At 43.6% G+C, this 19,691-nt stretch overlaps 1 protein-coding gene across 2 annotated transcripts in view; it reads left to right on the top strand.

Moving 5' to 3' along the window:
* The first annotated feature begins 143 nt into the window (after positions 1-143).
* Positions 144-19,691, top strand: part of ITPKA (inositol-trisphosphate 3-kinase A) — a 39,501-nt gene continuing 19,953 nt past the window's right edge. The window contains exons 1-2 of one of the 2 annotated variants that reach the window (XM_050974848.1): positions 144-878; positions 1,229-1,279. In XM_050974848.1, the coding sequence (XP_050830805.1) occupies positions 375-878; positions 1,229-1,279 (555 nt within the window). In that variant the 5' untranslated portion in view covers positions 144-374. The remainder of the gene's footprint in view (positions 879-1,228; positions 1,280-19,691) is intronic. The other variant, XM_009102447.4, reaches the window with a different exon arrangement.

Consider the following 19,691-nt stretch of genomic DNA (forward strand, 5'->3'; position numbering starts at 1 on the left):
AAAGGGCGGTGATGGTGATGGTTGCGGCGGGAAGGGGCGGGCAGGGGTTCCCGCGGCGCGGCTCGACTCGACTCGACTCGACTCGACTCGACTCGGCTCGGCTCGGCTCGGCTCGATTCGCTCCTCCCCTCAGCGCCGAGGCGGAGCGGGGCGGTGGCGGCGGGCGGGCGATCGGGCGGGCTCAGCGCGCCCCCATGGCCCTGGCGCCGGGTCAGCGGGCACGGTAGCAGCCTCCGGCTGTCGCCGCGGGTGACTCAGAGCTGCCCGGGCAGAGTGGGCTGGAGATGCGCCTCTCCGCCGGGCTCCGGGCAGCCGCGGGAGACTGACTGAGCCACAAAGAAGTTTCCCCGGCGGCGGCGGCGCGGCGCTCCCCCATGCACGCCTCCGGCCGCCGGTCCTGGAGCGCTGCTCGGCAGGCGCCCGGCGCCGACCCCGCCATGGAGCCCCGCGCGGGGCTGCACAGCAGCCCGGAGCTCAGCCGGGCCAAGCGGCTGACCGTGGGGGAGCTCTGCTCCCTCTTCGAGGCTCGCTGCGCCGCCGTCGCCGCCGCCGCCGCTCGTCAACTGCCCGACCGGCCGAAGAGGGGCTGCCGACCCCCGAACGGGGTTCTGCCGCCCGTCATCCCCCGGCTCACCGTCACCGCCGAGGAGAGCGAGGAGGCGCAGGGCAACCCCCAGGCGCGGCAGCCGCGGCCGGAGGGCGGCGGGCTGAGGACGGGCAGCTCGCTGCACCTGCAGTCCCGCCGGCTGTCCAACTCCTCGATCTCCTCCACCGGCTCCTCGTCCCTCCTGGAGGACTCGGAGGACGACGTGCTGAGCGACACGGAGTGTAGGAGCCAGGGCATCGTGCACTTGGAGCACGGCGAGGACACCAGCCAGGTAGGGGTGCGGGGTGAGAGGTTCGCCCGGGACGCGCTGCCCCCTGGCCGGGCAGCTGGGCGCCTGCCGGGCTCCTCAGGGGCCAGCCGATGCTCCCGCTTGGAGTGGGGTTTCTGTGACCCAACTCCAGGAAAGCTTCGTGAAGCTCCTGTCCTGGGCTGGCAGCAGTACGCTGCGGTGCACAGGCTGCTGTGCCTGCTGGAAAAGCGCTTCTGCACGTGGGCTCCTCAAAAACCCGGCCAGGTGTGCGCTGTTTCTTTCTGTTGCGGAGTTGTACTTTTTGTGTCCCAAGAATATGGGGAGATGTTTTTTGATCGTAAGTGGGCTGTTTTTTTTTTTCTTTTTTCCAGTCTCCTGTGTCAGATGCTCAAAATAAAATTTTACCAGGCATTTCCCAGCAGGTATTTTTTGTCTCTTTCAGTCCTGGAGTCTGTGGTGTCAATTTCTGAGCCACTTCTTGCTGTGAGCATGATAGGAGATGGGGAGGAGCTTGGAATGGATAGAATGCATGCTTTTGTCCATTCTGGCAGCAACACATTCTTCTCAGTAAATCCCCTCTGTAATTTGGCAGCTTTCATCCATGAAGTGCACTTTTAAAAGCATATAGTTAATTGCTTTTTTATAGTCTTTCATGTATATTTCCCTGACTCCATATAGCGTGCTTCTCAGGCTTTCGTACCTGAAAAATGTAGCTTTAGTGAATTCCCCCTCCCACCTTCATTGACACTGCTGCTTAAATTGTTGTTCTACTGCAAACTCATTGGTGCTGAATTGTTTTCAAGCACAACATATGCTTTGATAAAAAAGGTATAAAGAAGAAGTAATGCAACTTGTAGGTGATACCTCCAGCTGGACTTTTCTCATGGTAATTGTGGGTTTACTACTTTAGAGGACACATAGTACAGGAACTAAAATTCTGTGCATAATATTGGTTTTGTTTACATCAACTTGTGGCCTGATTTTGGTAGAGGAAAAAAACGTGGTTTGTATTTTGTCATTTTGAGTATAAAGAAACCTGTAATATAAGTCTTTAGTTTGTACTTTTGATTCTGAGATAGAATCTGGTTTGCACAAAAAAAAATCACTGTTGTTTTGCTTTCTTTTCTAAAAGACATGCTATGTGATTTTGTGAAAGTAGCAGGAGAACAGAAATTAAAGATAATAAAAGGCCATGGGATCATCTGGCTCAATATCCCTGCTATGGCAGTATGTGTGCAGCAAGAATTAAGTGATGATGCTTCAGCAGTAAGAGAACTCTGAGATGGCATTGTGGCATCTGGTTAAACTGTGTGTGAGTATAGACTGAAGTAAAACTGATTCTTCAGATGAGAAGCTGTGCTACGTCAAAGCTTATGCTTCTGATTCTCTGAGGTCATTGGTACTGAGTGCAATATTGAGACCTAAATGATTTGGGCTGTATCCTTCCCTGTAGTCTGACATGCATGCATCATGTGAGTGCTACTACTTTCTTTTAGGAAGTCCTTATAGTCACCTTTTAATTATGAGAATATAAAATATTAAAAGAAGATCTCTAACACTGATTTATAGATAAAGTAAAAATATCTGTATTATAAATGTTTTAAACTCTGGAAGACCATACTGTTCACTTAGGTGTGAGGAAAAATGAGAACTTTGATAGTGTTATAATAATTCCGTTTTTGAAAAAGTTTTTGCAGTTTTCCAAAGTTAAGCGCAGCTGCAGGGCTGTTTAATTCCTCCTTGGTAAAGTAACTCAACTCAAGAGAAATACTTGATGTTTTAAAAAGCTGCAGTGTAGGGGAAGATGGGGTAAACTGCACCCAGGAGCTTGCATTCTGGCTGATTTTCTTTATCTCATTATCCCTTCTGTGGCAAGTCCTGGAACCAGAGCAGGGGCTGGTACCTAGGACTCCAAACCAGCAGAACTTAATGGCACTACCTAATAAATTCAATGGGCTCGCCTGGTCAGTGACTGCTTACATGGTTCATCCCTCCCTTCCTTGCTGCATTACCCACCAAGAGCTCAAATCCCAGGAATCTGCTGTTTCTCCTGTGGTCAGGTGCACTGCCCTTCATCTCAAGTGGCTGCAATGTTTGCTCACCAATACCTGGAGGCATCCAGGACGGTTCTTGTGATTGATGTCTTTTGGTCCTGGACAATGCTGTCCAGTCGTTTCTTCAGCAAAACAGTGACCTCCTACTGTGCCCAAGTTGGAGTCTATGCTTTGAACCTCTGGGGGTTCAACTTTACAGGATGTGTCCTTTCAACTCGTAAATCTTGAGGCAGGATGAATGTATGGAATGGTTTTATATTTTGAAGATTTTCTTTAGAGGCAATTAGGAACATTTTATTTATATTTATTGTTTTCAGTGTATTAATAGGTGAAGGCTTGTTCTAAGAGTGGAACACAAAGCATAGAGACTTTTCTGAAGGAAACTGGAATCAGAGGTGGGCCAAAATTTCTGTTTCCTAATTCATGGGAAATTTTGACATTTTAAAGTTTCTCTGGTATTGGGGAATTCCCTGAGGCTTTTCTCTGGAAATGTTAGAAGTTAATTTGGAGTCTGGCGCCTTATGACTAAGCTCAGTCCAGTGCTTAGAGAACTGCTGGGTTGTCAAGCCTACCAGGCTCCCCAGTGCCTACCAGGGACCTTGGAAACTTGCCCAGGTCATCAACTGTGGGAGTAGAAGTTCTGATAATGTTCCTGTTATCAGAGCTTCAAGGCTTCCATCTGGAGACCCAGGAACTTGAGACCTAAGATGAAGAAGGCCCTCCCAGGCCTCTCTACTGTTGGTCTGGAGATCAAGACCCAGCTGAGTCTGAAATATTGTGGGCTCTCAAGCTACCTGTGCAGGACTGTGTGTGAGATGGGAAGCTCAGGAACCTCTGTGTCCAGGGCTTGCTGCCCTGGAGCTCTCAGGCCTTAAATCCCAGGATGGTATGCCTGGGAGTGCTGTCTCTGACTGTATTCCTTGGAGGAAACTTCTCCTTGGTAGTTCACTTGGAAAACAACTTTCCAAGAGGATGAGTGATTCAGTTAAGTATTTCACAGAGCATTTGGGCTTGGATGGATTGACACATCATGATGATGTTAAATTTTTGTTTCTTCTTGAGCACAGTACGTGGGCATGTCCCTGGAGTGTTGGGGGCAGTGAATACCTTGGGGCCGATGGCTGACAGTGACAGTGACAGTCCCAGCCTGGCTCCGCTGGGACAGCTCAGCATCTGGGCAGGCCCACCTCTGAGAGCAGCTCTGTGGGTGGTGTTCCAGTTTCTCTACAAAAGTTATTCATGCCATTTTGCAGTAATTAGCAGAGGCTTTGAAGTGGGGCTGTCCTGGCCATCCTGAAAGAAGAACCTTCCAGCAGTGAAGGGATGGAAGTGTGAGAGAAGCGTGTTCTGATGCTGTCCTTTTTATTCAACTTGGGATTTGAGAAAACCAGTGGTGCAAAGCTGTGGTAATGGAAACTGCATAATGCCATATTTTGAGCTTTGTAACTCTTGGCAGTAACTTAAAAGAAGAAATATTGGTTATTTTTTAAATATCCAATTGACAGAATAGATTTTACCCTATGGCAAAAGCTAATGTTCCTGCATTTAAATGGGAAGCATACCTTTGGAACCTTGGTTCATGCCATTGGGAGGTGTATATACACAGCTGAATCTTGCAGTGAAAACACCAGTGGTGCCTTTGTAGTAATGGAGAGGATACAAGAGTTGTGCATTTTTGTCTCCATCCTGTGAATGAGCAGTTTTAAGAAGTACCAAGTCTGGTTAGCACCTTCTTTATTGGGACAGAGACTTTAAAGAGTGGTTTTCACAGAGAATAAATACCATGATAATGTACAGCAGCCTCTTGTCCCCTTTATAGGAGAATGTTATTTACTAGATAGAAATATGCCTAATAAATCTGCTCATTTTTATAGCTGTGACCTGTCATTCCAAATTCCTAGAACCGTAACCATGAGAACAGCTGACAGTTTGCTAGAGAAAAAGCAGTTCAGTTCTTGCCTGCAGTCATACCAGTCCAGAAACTTTGGGGCATATTTATTAGTGAAGTGCATTTGGTTTGGTTTCGCTGATCTTCTTAATTGTATTTTTCATAACATCAAGTACCTTAAAATGGACAAGTGTATAGAAAGGCAGACACATAGCTAACTAACTAAATAAGTTAATAAATACAGGATGAAAGTTTTAGCTACTTTGGCTCAGGGGTGGGTTACATAAGCTAATGCAGTAGAATGTAATTGTTATTTTTAAATGAAGAATAGGAATGACGGGATGACATAAGTAAGACTGTTAATGGGATTTTAGCCTACTCTCCAAAGGAAAGAGGGCTTGTGTAATCACTCTATCAATTCAATTTCAACTGCTTTAGTAGGTTTCAGCCAAATTTGGCAGTGGCATAGACATCTCAAAGTTTCTTCAAGAGCTCTTTAAAGTTTCACAAAGGTCAGACTGGGTGGAAGAGAGGAAACCAAAATAAGTGCATACTTTTTATTCTCTGGGGAGGAAGTGCCAGAGGAGATAAACAGCTGTCTTCTGTTTTGCTTGTTGACTGGCAAATTGCCATGTGCACACTGGCTAGTCCATAGGTGCTTCCATGCTGGATCCAGCTGCTGTGGGTAGTGTCTCCTCTCCTGAGGGCAATTAGGAAAAGGTGTGGGAGGGGTCATACACTGCTGTGGGCTGGTGAGGTTAGGGAATGTGGAAGGTGCTAGTTGAGGAACAGGGGTGAAAGGGAGGAAGTTATGAGGAGGTGTGGAAGTGTTAGGGAGTTTGGAGGGCTTTGGGAGCAAGTCTGTAGAGGACAGTGACAAGCTGTAGGTACTCTGATAAGGGTGCAGGACAGTAGATGCCAGTCAAGTAGAAACTAAGCTTCTCTAGTGTTCTGCTCATGAGGCAGCTGCTTTTGATGGAATGCATTTCATGCTCCTAAAAACACGCATATTTATAATGGCAGTCCAAAAACTGAAATCTTCCTGTTGTATGCTGAACAAATTTGAGGCAAACAGCAGTAATGTTCCACGTTTGCACAGTACTTGGAACAAAACCCTGAACTGAGAGTCATCTCTCACTTTGAGGATGAATTCCTCACCACTGTACATTGCAGGGGTGGAGTATATCCAACCATCAGCAGTATCAGGTCTAATGGTGACTTTTATTAGTAGTGTGGATTCTTCTCTGTAAGGAAATGACTTAGCTGTTCCCAAATCAGGTGAAAGAGAGGCAATTAAATGCCTTATCAGATAAGAGTTTATAATCCTGGATATGTCTGAAATGGTGACTTGGACGTTACAAGATTCTTCTTTTCTGAATCAATTTTACCCTGATAGTTTTAATTTTTCATATGTTAGAGGACGTGTTGTTTGGGCATACGGTCTAAAGTTGAAAAAATTCTGTGGTAACTTTTTCCTTATGGACCTGCATAGAAGTTTCTCTGTATTTCCACTTTTCTAGTTCAAACCTCATTCTAATGCTTGTTTCTACTGGAAAGGTGAGAAAAAAGTAACAGCAACTCCTTATCACTGGATGTGCATATTTAAAGAGGTCATACCTGAGTGTATTTTTCTCAAGCTGTCATTGACTCAGCAGATTTATTTGTGAAAACCCATGCCAGTCTTAAAAGGAATATGGGTAGTGGTTGGAGCAAAAGTTTGCAAATTTTGCATGTCTGTATATTTTTGGGTTCTGACACTATTACCCTGGTTTGATTAAAGTTAGTATTTTTAAACTGGTTTATTTGATTACCACGTGTAATTAGTGTGGTAGCTAACATATTCAAAAATTACCCCAACACATATATAAAGTTTATTATAAATTGAATATGTTAAAGTGGATTGGTTTGATTAAATGCTCACAATGTGATGCAATTTAATGTTGGAAGCTGAGAATACACATTGTATTTATGTGGTAAATAGCTGTTTTGTTTAGCAGTGGCTGAGAAATAACTAAGGATCATCATATGGCATTTTGTAGTGATTATCTGTAAAATGTGGTGGTAGAAAAAGTAATGTTAACCTTAGACATCTTGGAAGGAAAAGGTGATCTTATGTACAGCAGCAGTCAAGTCTGTCTCTGTTCTTCCTTCACAGTCAGGGTAGTTCTTGCAGTGAAAGGGGGCCGAGGCAGAGAAAACTGGCTTGTCAGTCCATGTTAATTTGGATCTTGCATAGCGTAGGTTTGAATGGAATTTTTAAGTGCTCTTCTCTACCAACAGAGCTTCATCTCAAAAGCTCACAAATTAGGAAAGATAGCATTGTCCCTCCAAAGCATAGCATACCTGGGGAAAAATATGATAAAATAAGGAGGGGAGTGGGAGCAGGTGTTAGTGTCCATCAACTCGTTCTGAATAAAAACATAGGGAAGAGGAAGAGGTTACCTGTTCACCCAGTGTCAGGCTAGCAAATAGCCTGGATGAACAGTGTGGTGGTGGTGTTCCCAGTGGTGGTGTATTGGTGTATTATTTCCAATGCTTAATTCATTCCTGTCAGTAATGGAGAATGCTTTCTGGCATAACACATAACCAGCATTTGAGTGGATTTTTTTACTGAAAAATTATGAGCTTCTCACAAGGGATGAAATATTTTACTTTCCAAAACATGTAGGTGAGAGACAGATTCCATAGAAATCTGCCCTGAACACATCAGGCCTGGCTATTGTTGCTTGTTAGCAAATCTTCTATTCTTTGGCAAGCTTGGGAAGAAGTCAGCCAAAGACAAATCAACAGCTCGTGTGAAGCAGTGATCATAGACTTGACATTATCCAGATTTAGAGTTTGGGACAGACTCTCCAAGACTGTAGCAAGCAGAACACAGACACTGCTTTGGCATTAACCCAGAATCCAGGGGCACTCCATATTTACAGGCTGAAATATCCAAGTAAGGTGATGCAGTGATGCAAACGCTTTAAACTGTTTACCTCAGCCCACTATTATCATGTTTATTTTACTTACATTCAGCTTCAGTCTGCTGCTCTTATTCAGCCTTCTGACCTCATCTGTACATGAGTCTCATTCTAACAGAGGTGTGGTTACAGGTGATAAAGAATATGTCTAGAAACTTGTTTGGTCTGGGTGTCTTTGGTACTGAAACGTGTCTGATTGATCCAGAGGATTTACAGGAAGCTGGAATGTTGCAGAACTGTATGAGTTAGTTCATGGGAATGGCACAGTTCACTTGGGATGTATCAGCAGAAGCTGCTTCATACAACTTCATGTGTACTTTGTACAACTTTCATGTAATAAGAATAATGTCTCTTGATAAATTACATTGAACACTGCATAGGGAGGGAAGGTCTTTGTTTTCAGTGATGGTAGAAAATTCTCATTCATTATCAACATAGCTGATTTTGTCTCCTGATCTCTGCCACATCCCAACATAAAGTGATCCAATCTTAGTTACAGCTGCATTCACTACTCTGAGCTGCTACAGAGAACACAGCTTTCTTTGTGTCTCAGCTCTTTTCAAGCAGTTCCATATAGCTGAGAACACTGCAGCGGTTCTTTCTAGTGATGTTCACTCAAGACAGCGCTATTTTCTGTGCTCTACTTCGTTTGCTTCCTGTGGTGGAGTGCTGAATCAAATGCAGGCTTCTAGTTCTCACCTTTGAGGTGCTGGTGCTAGTCAGAGTCTGTGTGTTGTGGGCACACAAGAGATTGATGGAGCTCAGCTGTGAGGGATGTGTTCGGCCATCCCACTCCAGGCGCAGGAGGTGAGCTTCAGGAGGCTCAGCTGTGCACCAGGCAGCTGTGAACTGGGCTTTCCCATACGAGAAGGCATCTCCCACCAGCCAGCCAGCTCTGGCTCACTCTGCAGCACATACTTTGGAAATTGAGGGAGCATTGTTGCCATTGTTGCCATATGTCAAGACCTTCCACTACTAGAACCTCTCCAAATGCTCTGAAATCAACAACTCTGCTGAAAATCTTCAAAGATTTTGAAGCATCTGGCACAGTTCTGAGCATGTGGCACAGACAGTGGTACTGCCATGTGCTTTCAAGTGGCCAGTCTTTTGGGTACACACAGTGCAAAGGGCAGCTGGCAGGTTCTAATGCAGGCTACTCAAGAGCAAACCTTTGGAGATGTGGGAGGTAAGAGGGTTGTAACAGCTTCAGGTTATGTACCATCAGGCAGAAGGGGAGTGACTGACAGGCATTGGGAAGGGTACTGGAAATGTGAGGGGAAGAGAAAAATTTAATAATCAAGCAGATTATTGCTTTAAAATTCAAGGAAAATACGTTCTCAAAAAAAAAGAAGGAGAACATGTGACAACTATATTAAGAAATCATCAGTCAAACATTGAAAGTATATGTAATGAAAGAACTCACGTGCCTGCAGTGTGGGTATGTTAATGCTCTGCTGTCTTTCATTACAAGTAGGCATAGCACTTGATGCTCAGGATTCATGACTTTCAACAGTTCTATATTTTCAGTCAACTCAAAGGATAAGTTACAGTTTCACAGTGACTGATGTCATGTATTGCAGAAACCTCTGTTTATTCACAGATAGCTCTGCAGCAGATCACAGAAGGGAAAGGCTGACTTCCCAATTTAATGCTGCTGAATGCTGATGTGGAGAGCTGCTGCCTTTCACAGTTTCACAGTCCCTCTTTGCCTGGGAAGAGACTAGGGAAGTTATTTATGGAGACTTTCACCATGGCCAATAGCTGTATTTTTTTCATTCTCCTTTTGACTAACTTGAGAGTGAGCCTTACTAGCAGAAGCACTGAACATTTGTGCATACAGCCAAAGTTAATGGGAGCTCTTCTAAAACAGTACTCTACAGTATTGTATAACACTGGGTATTAGGAAAAGCAGAGGTTGATACCTCAGTTTAAGCTTTCAAAATTAGTTGTACTTTTCACATTAACCTATCTTTCCTTCAGTATTTTTCCCTATAAGAGATTAATAACCCCCTTCATTTAACAGGTTGTGAAAACAAATTCACCAACACTTGGAAAACAGTGTACTGCTGCTGTAATGGTTGTCTTTAAGTTTGTACTGAAAACTTCAATTCTGAAAATTTCCAACTTCTGAGTACTCAGTTTTGCATTTAAGGCATTATTAAATTCCAGCTCAGATGTAATTCTGGATCTGAACATGTTCCAGGAGCAGAAGGTGCTGACGTCTGGCAGTTATGTTTCATCCCCCCTCCATTCCCGAGGGGCTGCCTGGCCCAGGTGAGGTGCCCGTGCTGGAGAGGGCTCTCACAGCAGGGCTGCACTCAGAGAGGCTCTTCAGGCACTGTGATAGCTGCCCTCTGGTGTGGGGAAAGCCTAGTTCACAGCTGCCTGGTGCACAGCTGGGCCCTCTCAAGCTCCCCTCTTGTGCGTGGCTGAACACATCCCTCACAGCTGAGCTACACTGATCCCTTGTTTCTGCTGTGCCAAGCAGTCTCCACAGAAGGTAATTAAATACTAATGAGAGTCTACTGCAAATTAACTTGAGGTTCTTACAATTTGCCAGGCTTTGTCAGGTTGACTTCTGCTCCTCACATTGCTTACTCCTGCTTTGAAAACACTCCTCTTCCTAGATTTCAGGTTCCTTCCTCCAAATTCAAGGTTAAAAAGCTTTTCAGAGGATTCACTGGAAATTTTCTAGTGGGGTAATATGAATCTCTTTCTAGCCTTGGAAACAGCTAAAGTTTTTGTTAGAGTTGTTCAGCCTGAAGCAAACCAAAGAGTTTTAGCTCTTTTTTGAGGTGGTTAACTTACAGCAAATCGCCAGAGAATGAAACACATATAAAGAATTCATGTGCATTGGTGCTTTGCTGGTTGTGCAGGAAATCTGGGTTTTGGGACCCTCTGAAAGAGGCAGAGCTAGAAAAGTCTGTATGGCTTTTGTACTCTTCTCCGTCATTCTGCTTATGTGATGCAGCAGAAAGGATAAAAATCTGTGTGAACAGTGTTTTTGCATGCAGATCAGCTGTTATCTTGTGCAGGGTTTGAGTGGGTTGTTGGCTAAGTGCACTTGACCTGAATATTCTAATGATGATAAGCTCTGCTTGGTGTGGACTCCCTCCTTTGCCACCCGTGTATGGTCTGTAGGGACGGCGCCGCTGACCCCACAAAAGGTCAGCTTTGTTCAGAGGAAAATATAATCTGAAGAACCTCAGAAACCTTCCTCTGCATCAGCTCTCACTTTTCATAGTGCAAATGTTGAGTATCAGAATTTTGAGCTGATAATTTGGTACAGTTTGTATGGTCTTGCTCTGTGGCATTTAAATAAGGAACCTTTTTGCCTTCTTTGTACTAACCCAGAAGGAGTAAGCAATTAAATCCTGAGGTACTCATTTCAGGACAGATCCTGCCATTCTGTTGAAAAACCTATGAAAGGATTTTAAAGGGACTCTCAGGTGCTTGGGTTTGGGCACTAATCAGGCCCCTATAAGAGTTTCATGAGTTGTTTTCCCAAAATTTATAGCAAGACCACAGAAAATTACTTGCTTTCAGCAAAGACGCCAAGAAAGGGAGCAAGTCCTGAGCTCTGTAACAGTCCAGTGATAGTTAATCACTATGCCAACAGTCTCCAAGTCTTTCTCCAGTAATAGGACTGGCTGATGCCCTGATTATGATTTTTCATTCCAACTCATATTAAAACTGGAGTGACAGATAATTAATCATGTGTTCTCTGTCCCTATTTATCCATTGGGATTTTCCGCCTCATCTCTAGAAATATGTCCACTTCTAGAGTTCTGTGTCTCAATCCTAGTCTGCCTTTTCAGTCCTCTGATTTTGCAGGAAACAATCCTGTATGGGACTGTAGGATGAATGTAGCAAAATCACCAATATTCTTTTTACATTGCATTCTTCAAGAAAAAGAATAGATGGGCAGCAAAATCAGTCTTGTCTTGTGAAGTAACTTCTCTGCGTGGCCTGTTCCCCTGAGTCCAGTGTGGGTCATCACCCATCTGCAGATGACATTTCAAATGTCTGTCTTCTCTTTGTTGAGCCCTGCTAAATTGATATTGGTTGCTCTTGGGTTTTGCTACCCATGCATGTCCAACGTGGCACAGAAGCTGCTGCTTGGTCCATATATCAGGAGGCTGGTGTAGGTGGTTGTGCAAGATATGGGAGTGTGGCTTGCAGTTCTGTTGCTAGGAGCCAACAGTATGAAGTTCTTTGAAGTTTTATGGGGGTTTTTAAATCTCTTTTACCATGAGATAATAATTTTGGTAGATAAATTGTCCTTATAAACTACACCCTGTTTATTTTACTTTATTTTTAGGTGAGTTTGCATCTTAGCAATTGGCAATTGATGTTTATGCTTCTACAAAGGTGGGATCTCCAGTATCCTGATGGTGAACACACGTTCACCTTCCGGGCAGAGGAAGCATGCTCCACAAAACACATTTGCTATTGTTCAAACACCCACAACTCTTCAGGAAGACAGATGCCTTGTTTCAGTTTCAGTCTTCAGTTGAGTCACTCATGCTTATGTAAGGTTTGAATTTGATTCTCTTTCTTAAGGCTACATTATGGAAATTAAAATCTTAAATAACCCCTTGTCTCTGGGGCTAGCTGCTACTGATACAGAGGAGGAATTCAACTCACTTCTCTTATGTTGTTCAGTTAACAGAAATTATCTTTTGATCCTGTAGTTTTGCTCAAGGGAGAAGTCATCTTTTCTCTGTATTCCTTACATAGTTCTTAGGGCTGACTTGGAGAAGGAAGAGTTTCTCTAATCTTAGGTTTGCATCGAAAACAAACCTTGTAAGCCTCTCGCTCCAACGGGATAAGGTGAAGAGTCCTAATTTCCATAGAATTACGGGTTTCTTAATCATTGCCACATTCCATTAATAGGAGCATGGGTTTTTGTTTGGTTGGGATTGTTATTTTTTGTTTGTTTGTTTCAAAATCCTTTTGACAGAGTGGTTTGGAATACTCTCAGAGTTATACTGTGTTGAAGCTTGGAGTTATTAAAGCGGTTGAAGGATGTGGCTTTCCCCTAGGTAAACACCACACCCGCTCAGTAGCAGTGCCTGTTGCATGTTGACACTTGCATTCCATTGCTAGGGGTGGGCCCTGTTTGAACAGTGCAGTGCACTGCAGGTGAGGCAGTAACTCCTTATGCTTCCTTAGAGGATAATGGAAGAGGCAGTTCAGAGGAGACAAGGCAGGAGAGGTGGAGTACTGGACTTTGTCTTGTGATAGGTGGAGGAGCATTTGGCAAACTGCTACCAGTATATGTGTGGTCTGTTTTTTACATGACATGTTTTTAGACTCTCATAATCCTTTTCACTTAACACTAAATTGCTGCTTATTTGAGTACTTGGCTGTCTTATTTGAGTGCCTCTAATTTAGTTTACAAGCACTAATGACTTAAATTATTCGACAGTGTTCTGAGGTAGAGTTGTTATGACCTGCAGTTGTGGGAACTGGAGCAGAGAAAGGGCACATATCTGGACCTAGATTCCATATTGAAGCAGTGGAATTTGCTGAGATCTTTTGCAAGTGAGTGTCTGACAGTTTAGGATGTTAGAAGCTGAATTATCTTGGTAGGAAGGAAAAGTTACATAAAAACATTTTAAAAATCAATATCTATCAGTAACCTCTCTGTATGCATGTAGATATATACATGCAGGAACTTGTACTTCCTGTCCTTTCCTATAGAAAAAAATTAATTACAGTACAAGAGTCTTCTGCTGTTACATTTCTTTCAGGCAGAATCTCAAAGTTGTGTGGGATGCAGTTTCTGGGGCTGTTAGGCGAGGATGTGCTGAAAGCAAGGTCAGCTTTCTACAGGTGTCCACTCACCCAAACTGCTGGGAATAGAAAGAGAGGGATCTTTACCAACTAGTAGAAAACAGTTTTGCAATTCCTGTTGGATGGTAGTGGTTTCTGGCAAATAGGGAAGTGGAAGAAAGGATAAGCATTAAAATTTTCTTTATTTCTCTTTGTTCAGACCGGAGGTTCCGCTGTGGCCTCTTGAGTCCGTGGGATGTTAAGGTGGTGGAGTGCCTAGCCCTGAGCTGCTGGGCAGGCAGGATAGAGCTGTGTCTCCAGGTAACAGACTGCACCACCATTGCAAATGAGATGAAGCACATGCTCAGCTTCCTTCCCGAGTTCACTCAGGGGAGATTAGCTTATTGAAGTTATTTCCTGGCTTCTTGCCAGAACACAGCCTCCCTTGATGTTACACAGAAACCACACCTGATTTAAACTGATTGGCACTTGTAGTACATTTGGATTTGAGGTCATGCACAGTTCACAAATGACAAGTTTGCGCCTTAACAAGTTGTGATTACGTTTTGGGCTAAAACTATTTATTGGTCTGTGCACAGAGAAATGTGGATCTGTTGGGTTTTAAGTATTCCCAGATATTCACCCTGTTTGGAGCTGATAATTCTGTGTCCTACCTGATAGGATGTCGGGCTTATTTTATCCTGCAAAGAGTGTTGTCTTTCTAGATGTCCCCTTCTCATGACTGGAGATGTCAGTCAGTGACCCTTGAGATGTAGAAGACAGGCAGAGAACTGTCAAATTGCTAGACTGTTTCTGAATATTTTAACTGCAGTTGTTTTGGAGGTTAAGAAAGATTTCTTTCCTTCTGCCACACCATCTGCTAAAGTGATGTTTGATTTACCACATATCTGTTCTGGGTGATGGACAGCCTGAATAAATCTTGAATGTTTGGGCTCTGAGTCAACTTTCTTGTAGTGAGAAACTTTCCATTTACTTCTTGGATAGTAACATTTCAGCTTACAGCAAGCCTGATGTTCTGGCAGAGCCCTGGTAGGAGCAGAATGTCATTGATTCAGCTTTCCTGTGCTCAGTAGGGACAGGTAGCAGAGCTCCATCCTGTTAGAGACCCAGTGTCTTTCAGAGCAGACCACAAGCTGTGAAAATAGGGATAGTGGCCATATTTAATACCTGCTATGGAAGGCAGACAGTTTAGTATCCCTTCGAACAGAAAACATTTATTCTTGTTGAATTAAAATCTGTCTTTCAAACAACAGCATCAGCTTTTACAACATATCTGTGAGATAAAAGAAGGAAACCCTTGTGACAAGGCACCTCTGAAGCCATCTAACTTTATTATTTTGTCTTTTGGCCCGGGAATAATGTAGAGGTTGCAGAAATTTCAACTCTTAATAACCAGAAACAAAATGCCCACATAGATCCCTGCAGAACAGTCAGCAGATTGTGGCTCTTGATGCTCTTTGCAGGAGGGCAAACAAGGCTTTTGCTTCTTTGTAGTTAATTTTCCTCTGATTTAGAGGGGAACTGCTCCTGGACTGTACAAGTAGAATCCAGCTATGGAGTGGGACATGGGATTTTGTGCTCCTAGTAATTGAGTCTGATACTGACCATCCATTTCTCTTACCTTCACTTCTTCCTTTAGTCCAGACATAATGAACACCCAGCAGGCTTACCCCGTATCCTAAAGAGTAGCAAAACCAAATTAGGTGTTCATCTCACTGCATGGTGAGGCACCACAGGGGAGAAAACACAGGAACCTGAGGCTTCTGACTTGCAGTGTTGTTTCTGCTCATTGCATTAAGTGTTTCTCATGACTCCGAAGATTTAGCCCAGCCCATCCTGAGTGCAGCACAAACAGGAAATGGAAACCCTGCAGTCAGAGGATCCACCTGCCAAATGCTGGTTGAGCAGCTGTGGCCCTCACCCATGGCTGAGTGCAAAGCCAGAAGCATCAAGGGCTAAGAACAGGCTAAGCACTGTTTCTTCTCTGAGGTTGGAGGCTGGAGGGTGAAGGAGAGGCAGGGAGAGTTGAAGGTGTGTTCTTGCCTGGTAGTCTGATGAGAGGTGCTGATCAGGAGGTTGCTTGTGTGGCATGCAAACTGCTGCTCTTTAGGAGTGCATGTTCTCCCTTGCTGTTGATTATCAGTCTTACAGCTCCAGCTGGCACTCCTACAGCACGGGAAGATCAACTTTGTGATAAAACAGGGAGCTTTAAATTCCCTTGGGAACTTAGGTGCAGGGCTGCCAAGGCATCCAGTAGGTGGAGAGGGCTCAGGGATATCCTTGACCAGGGATGTGGTTACACTGTATTCCTTGAGCAGCTGCTGACAGCATTTGAAGTAGCACAGCTTCCCTGGCAGAAGGCCATTTGCTGTGATTTGGCCACATTATCAGTGGGCATTGATGGGCATAGATCTCAGTGTGCAGAACGATGCTGTTGCCTCTCGGGCACAGTCTGTCTAAAGCTGGTGCTCGCAGCCCCAGGCTCTGGGCCAGGATCATTGTGCAGTTATCCTAACGCAGCATCCTGGCCCCAAACTGCTTTTTGTCTAGTTGGAGGCACTGACTCCTCTGTGGATCCGTGTGTGGTGCCTCAGGAACCTGTTTCCTGCCCAGCACCAGGAGAAGGTGAAATGTGGTAACAGTGGGGCTGAGTGAGTTGCTGTAGGAGCCTCAGCCTGCCTTGGGAGCTGAGTTAAGTGTTGCACTCAGAAGCTCAGTGACAGAGGTGTGTGAGGGTTCACTCACATACGTTTGGGGAGCATTCTCCTACTTAACTTGCTCTTTCACCTCCCACCCATTGAGATCTTTGTCTCGATTTGTGATTCATGTCTGATTCAGCCAAGTGGGTAGTAGACTTGGCAGCAAGAATCTCCTGAGCTTGAGGATTCCAGGAACATTTAATAGGGGGCAAGAGCACAGAAACTGGCTGCTGAAAGTATAAAGTGCCTTCTGTGGTAAATTCAGGGATTTGCTGTCGTTGTTTGGGGCATTTTTGTTTTAGCTATGGGAAAATCTTGCACCTTGCTTCCCTACACAGAACCTTTGTGGATATTTCAGTTGTATTTCTCCCCACAAATACAGTAAAAATGTCACGTATGCCTCGCTTGTTCCGTGTCTTGTAAGGTGTTCTAAGTTTCTTCACGTACCAGATGATCCCAAGCCTAGGACTTGTTATAGTCTGGATAATTATTTTAAAAAGTAATGGAATTTTGATCATCTGCAGTCAAAGGCTTTTACTGTATGCTTTAGGTATTTTAAAAGCATGCACAAATACGTATGCATTTTTATGTGTACGCATATTACTAGAAGAAACACTGAGGATAATTTTGTTTTCCTTACATTTGGCATAAAAATGTCAGCTGGTTCAGGATCTGGATCTGACCAAGATGACTGCCTGCCTGTTTCATATCTGCAAAAACAACTACACTAGGCCTCAAACTGAAAGAACTCAAAACCAGAATCCCTTGATAGGCAAATTTTGTGACTGTAACCGGAAAGATACTGTGTTGCTCAGCAACTCTCACTATCTTTTTAGTTTTTTTTTCCTTATATAACATCACTCAGATCCTCGGCTCTCTCCATGAGGTGAAACCATATGCTGAACTGTCCCAGAACTATACTCCTTGAGAAAATGAAATCCCTAATAACCTTTGAAACTGGCTGCTGGGAAGCTGCACCCATGGAACAGTCTTTGGTTTGGGGAAATTGTGCAGATAACAACTTTTCTTGGTAGAGTATTGTGATTTTGACAAAGCAGTGGATGCTTTGCTTAAGTGTTATGTGGTAATAGTAGATTGTAGTTATAGTGCCATTGTTATTGACTACATTCACACAGAGAAAGAAGCAGATCTAATTACTCAGTAATTAAATTAGGCCAGTAATTTTCTTGGTTGTGATTTGCTCAAAATTATTTCTTATGGAAGCTTTTTGTAGTAGTGGCAAGTATTGACTGTGTTGAAACAGATGAAAAGAAAGTTTTGTTTTGGCTAGGTTTAGTCCATTAAAATAATATGGTTAATAGCTTTAGACCCACATTTAAGTTCTTTACCTGTGTAGGTCCAACATGTCAGGTCAAAGCCAATTCAAATAAAGTGGCAGTCAGAAGTAGTGAAAGAAGAGAACAAATATATTATTTTGATTTTCTAAATTATTTAAATAATTGAATAAAATGGCATAAATAATTAGGAAAACAAATTGGCTTTCAAACAGATTTCAGTTTTAATAAACTATGGTGAAAAAGCAGTCAAGGGTTTTGTAAATAAAATTAACAGAGAGGTTTTAGAAAACATTTTAAGTAAATGTATGTAAAAGTTAAAAAAGTGTATATAAAAAGTAAAACTGAAGGCCAAGAAGGCCAATGGTATCCTGGAATGCATTAGGAAGAGCTTTGCCAGCAGGTCTAGGGAAATTATTCGACCCTTCTGCTTAGCCCTTGTGAGGCTGCAACTGTGCTCCTCAATACAAGGGAGACATGGAGCTCCTGGAGCAGGTCCAGAGAAGGGCTTTGAAGAGGATTAGGAGACTGAAGCAACTCTTACGAGGAAAGGCTGAGGAAGCTGGGCCTGTTCAGCCTCAAAAAGAGAAAAATGAGAGGGCACCTCATCAATGTCTATCAGTATCTGAAGGGAGGGTGTCAGAGGATGGAGCCAGGCTCTGCAGTGGAGCCACGTAACAGGACAAGAGGCAATGAGCAGAAACTGAAGCACAGCAAGTTTCACCCAAATAGGAGGCAAAACTTCTGCAGGTGGCCAAGCACTGGAACAGGTTGCTCAGAAAGGTTGTGAAGTTTCCTCCACTGGAGATAGTCCAGAACCATCTGGATGCAGTCCTGTGCCACGTACTCTAGAATGACCCTGCTGGGGCAGAGAGGTTGGACCAAAGGAACCACTGTGGTCCCCTCCAACCTGACCCATTCTGTGAAGCAATGATAAAACTGTAAAAGATACAGAGTTTAAAAGAAACAGTTATGAACAGAAAGAGACCAGCTGCTCACGCTGATATCTAAGACACCTGTGTGAGTAATATTGTGGACCTCCTGAGGATTTGTTGTGTCACTCAGAGTAATGTGGTGCTAGTGTGTGACCAGGAAGGAAGAGAAGAGGGGCAAAAAAGCCAACCCAGCAGAAAGGTGAGCTGCTGGAGAATGACTAATTCTGTGCCTGGATAAGTCATAACTGGTACCCAGTTTAGTAATTCTTGGTATTATTTTTGGGCCTCATTGAAGGCAGTTCCAGCCTTTGACTGGTCTGATGAGTTCCCAGACACTTTTTACTTTTCCAGACACTGTTGTGGTTACTGTGCCCCAAAAGAGGCCAACACATCACCTTCTCATGTGCCCACTGCTCCCTATGTTGGCCAAGATCCCTGGGCAAGGGGTTGCTCTGTGCTCCTGCATTTTGGGCACATGGCTCTTACAGGATTGCTCTGAAATGCACATAGTAACTTTTTGGTAATTATAGTTTTCTAAGTCCCTGTGGAGGAACTTTGTTCCTTCTAGGAGTTGGTGAGACACTGAGTAGGCAGTGGCAAGCAGAGTTACGGATTAGATTTCAGCCCCCATGTCCCAGAGTGACAGAATTTAGCCTAAATGATGTAAAGACTTTAAGAGAACAGTAGATAATGATGACTGACAATTAAGTACTCTTTCTTAAAGCCTTCTTGAAAAAAAAAAAGGATTACTAAAAAAATTTCTCATTATCCTTTTGTTTCTTGCTGTCATAATAGCTTTCTTATGTAGGCTTTGTGTTATGCACAAAAACAAAAGACAAAAAAAAGACAACAGGATCTTGGGTAAAGAAATGGCTGGAATTTACCCCATAAAATGATTCAAGGGTCATTGTTTACAGTCACCTATCAAAATTTCCATGATGATTTAGCAGCTCCATGATGATTTAGGCAAGAAACTACACCTCCACTCTGCTGCTGATGGAATCATGGATATTTTTAAAGACCCTGTTGATTTATATTGAATTTTAGTGTTCTTTTGTTCTTCAACTCATTATAGTTTCAAGTAATATGCTAGAATTATGAAAGCTGAATTACTTCATTTTTCTGAAGAAAAGGTTTTTCTTATTCCCCCAACGATTCCTAATTTAGATGTGACTGATGTTTTTAATTATTGTAATTG

This window comes from Serinus canaria, chromosome 5 (assembly GCF_022539315.1).
Source record: "Serinus canaria isolate serCan28SL12 chromosome 5, serCan2020, whole genome shotgun sequence".
NCBI lineage: Eukaryota > Metazoa > Chordata > Aves > Passeriformes > Fringillidae > Serinus > Serinus canaria.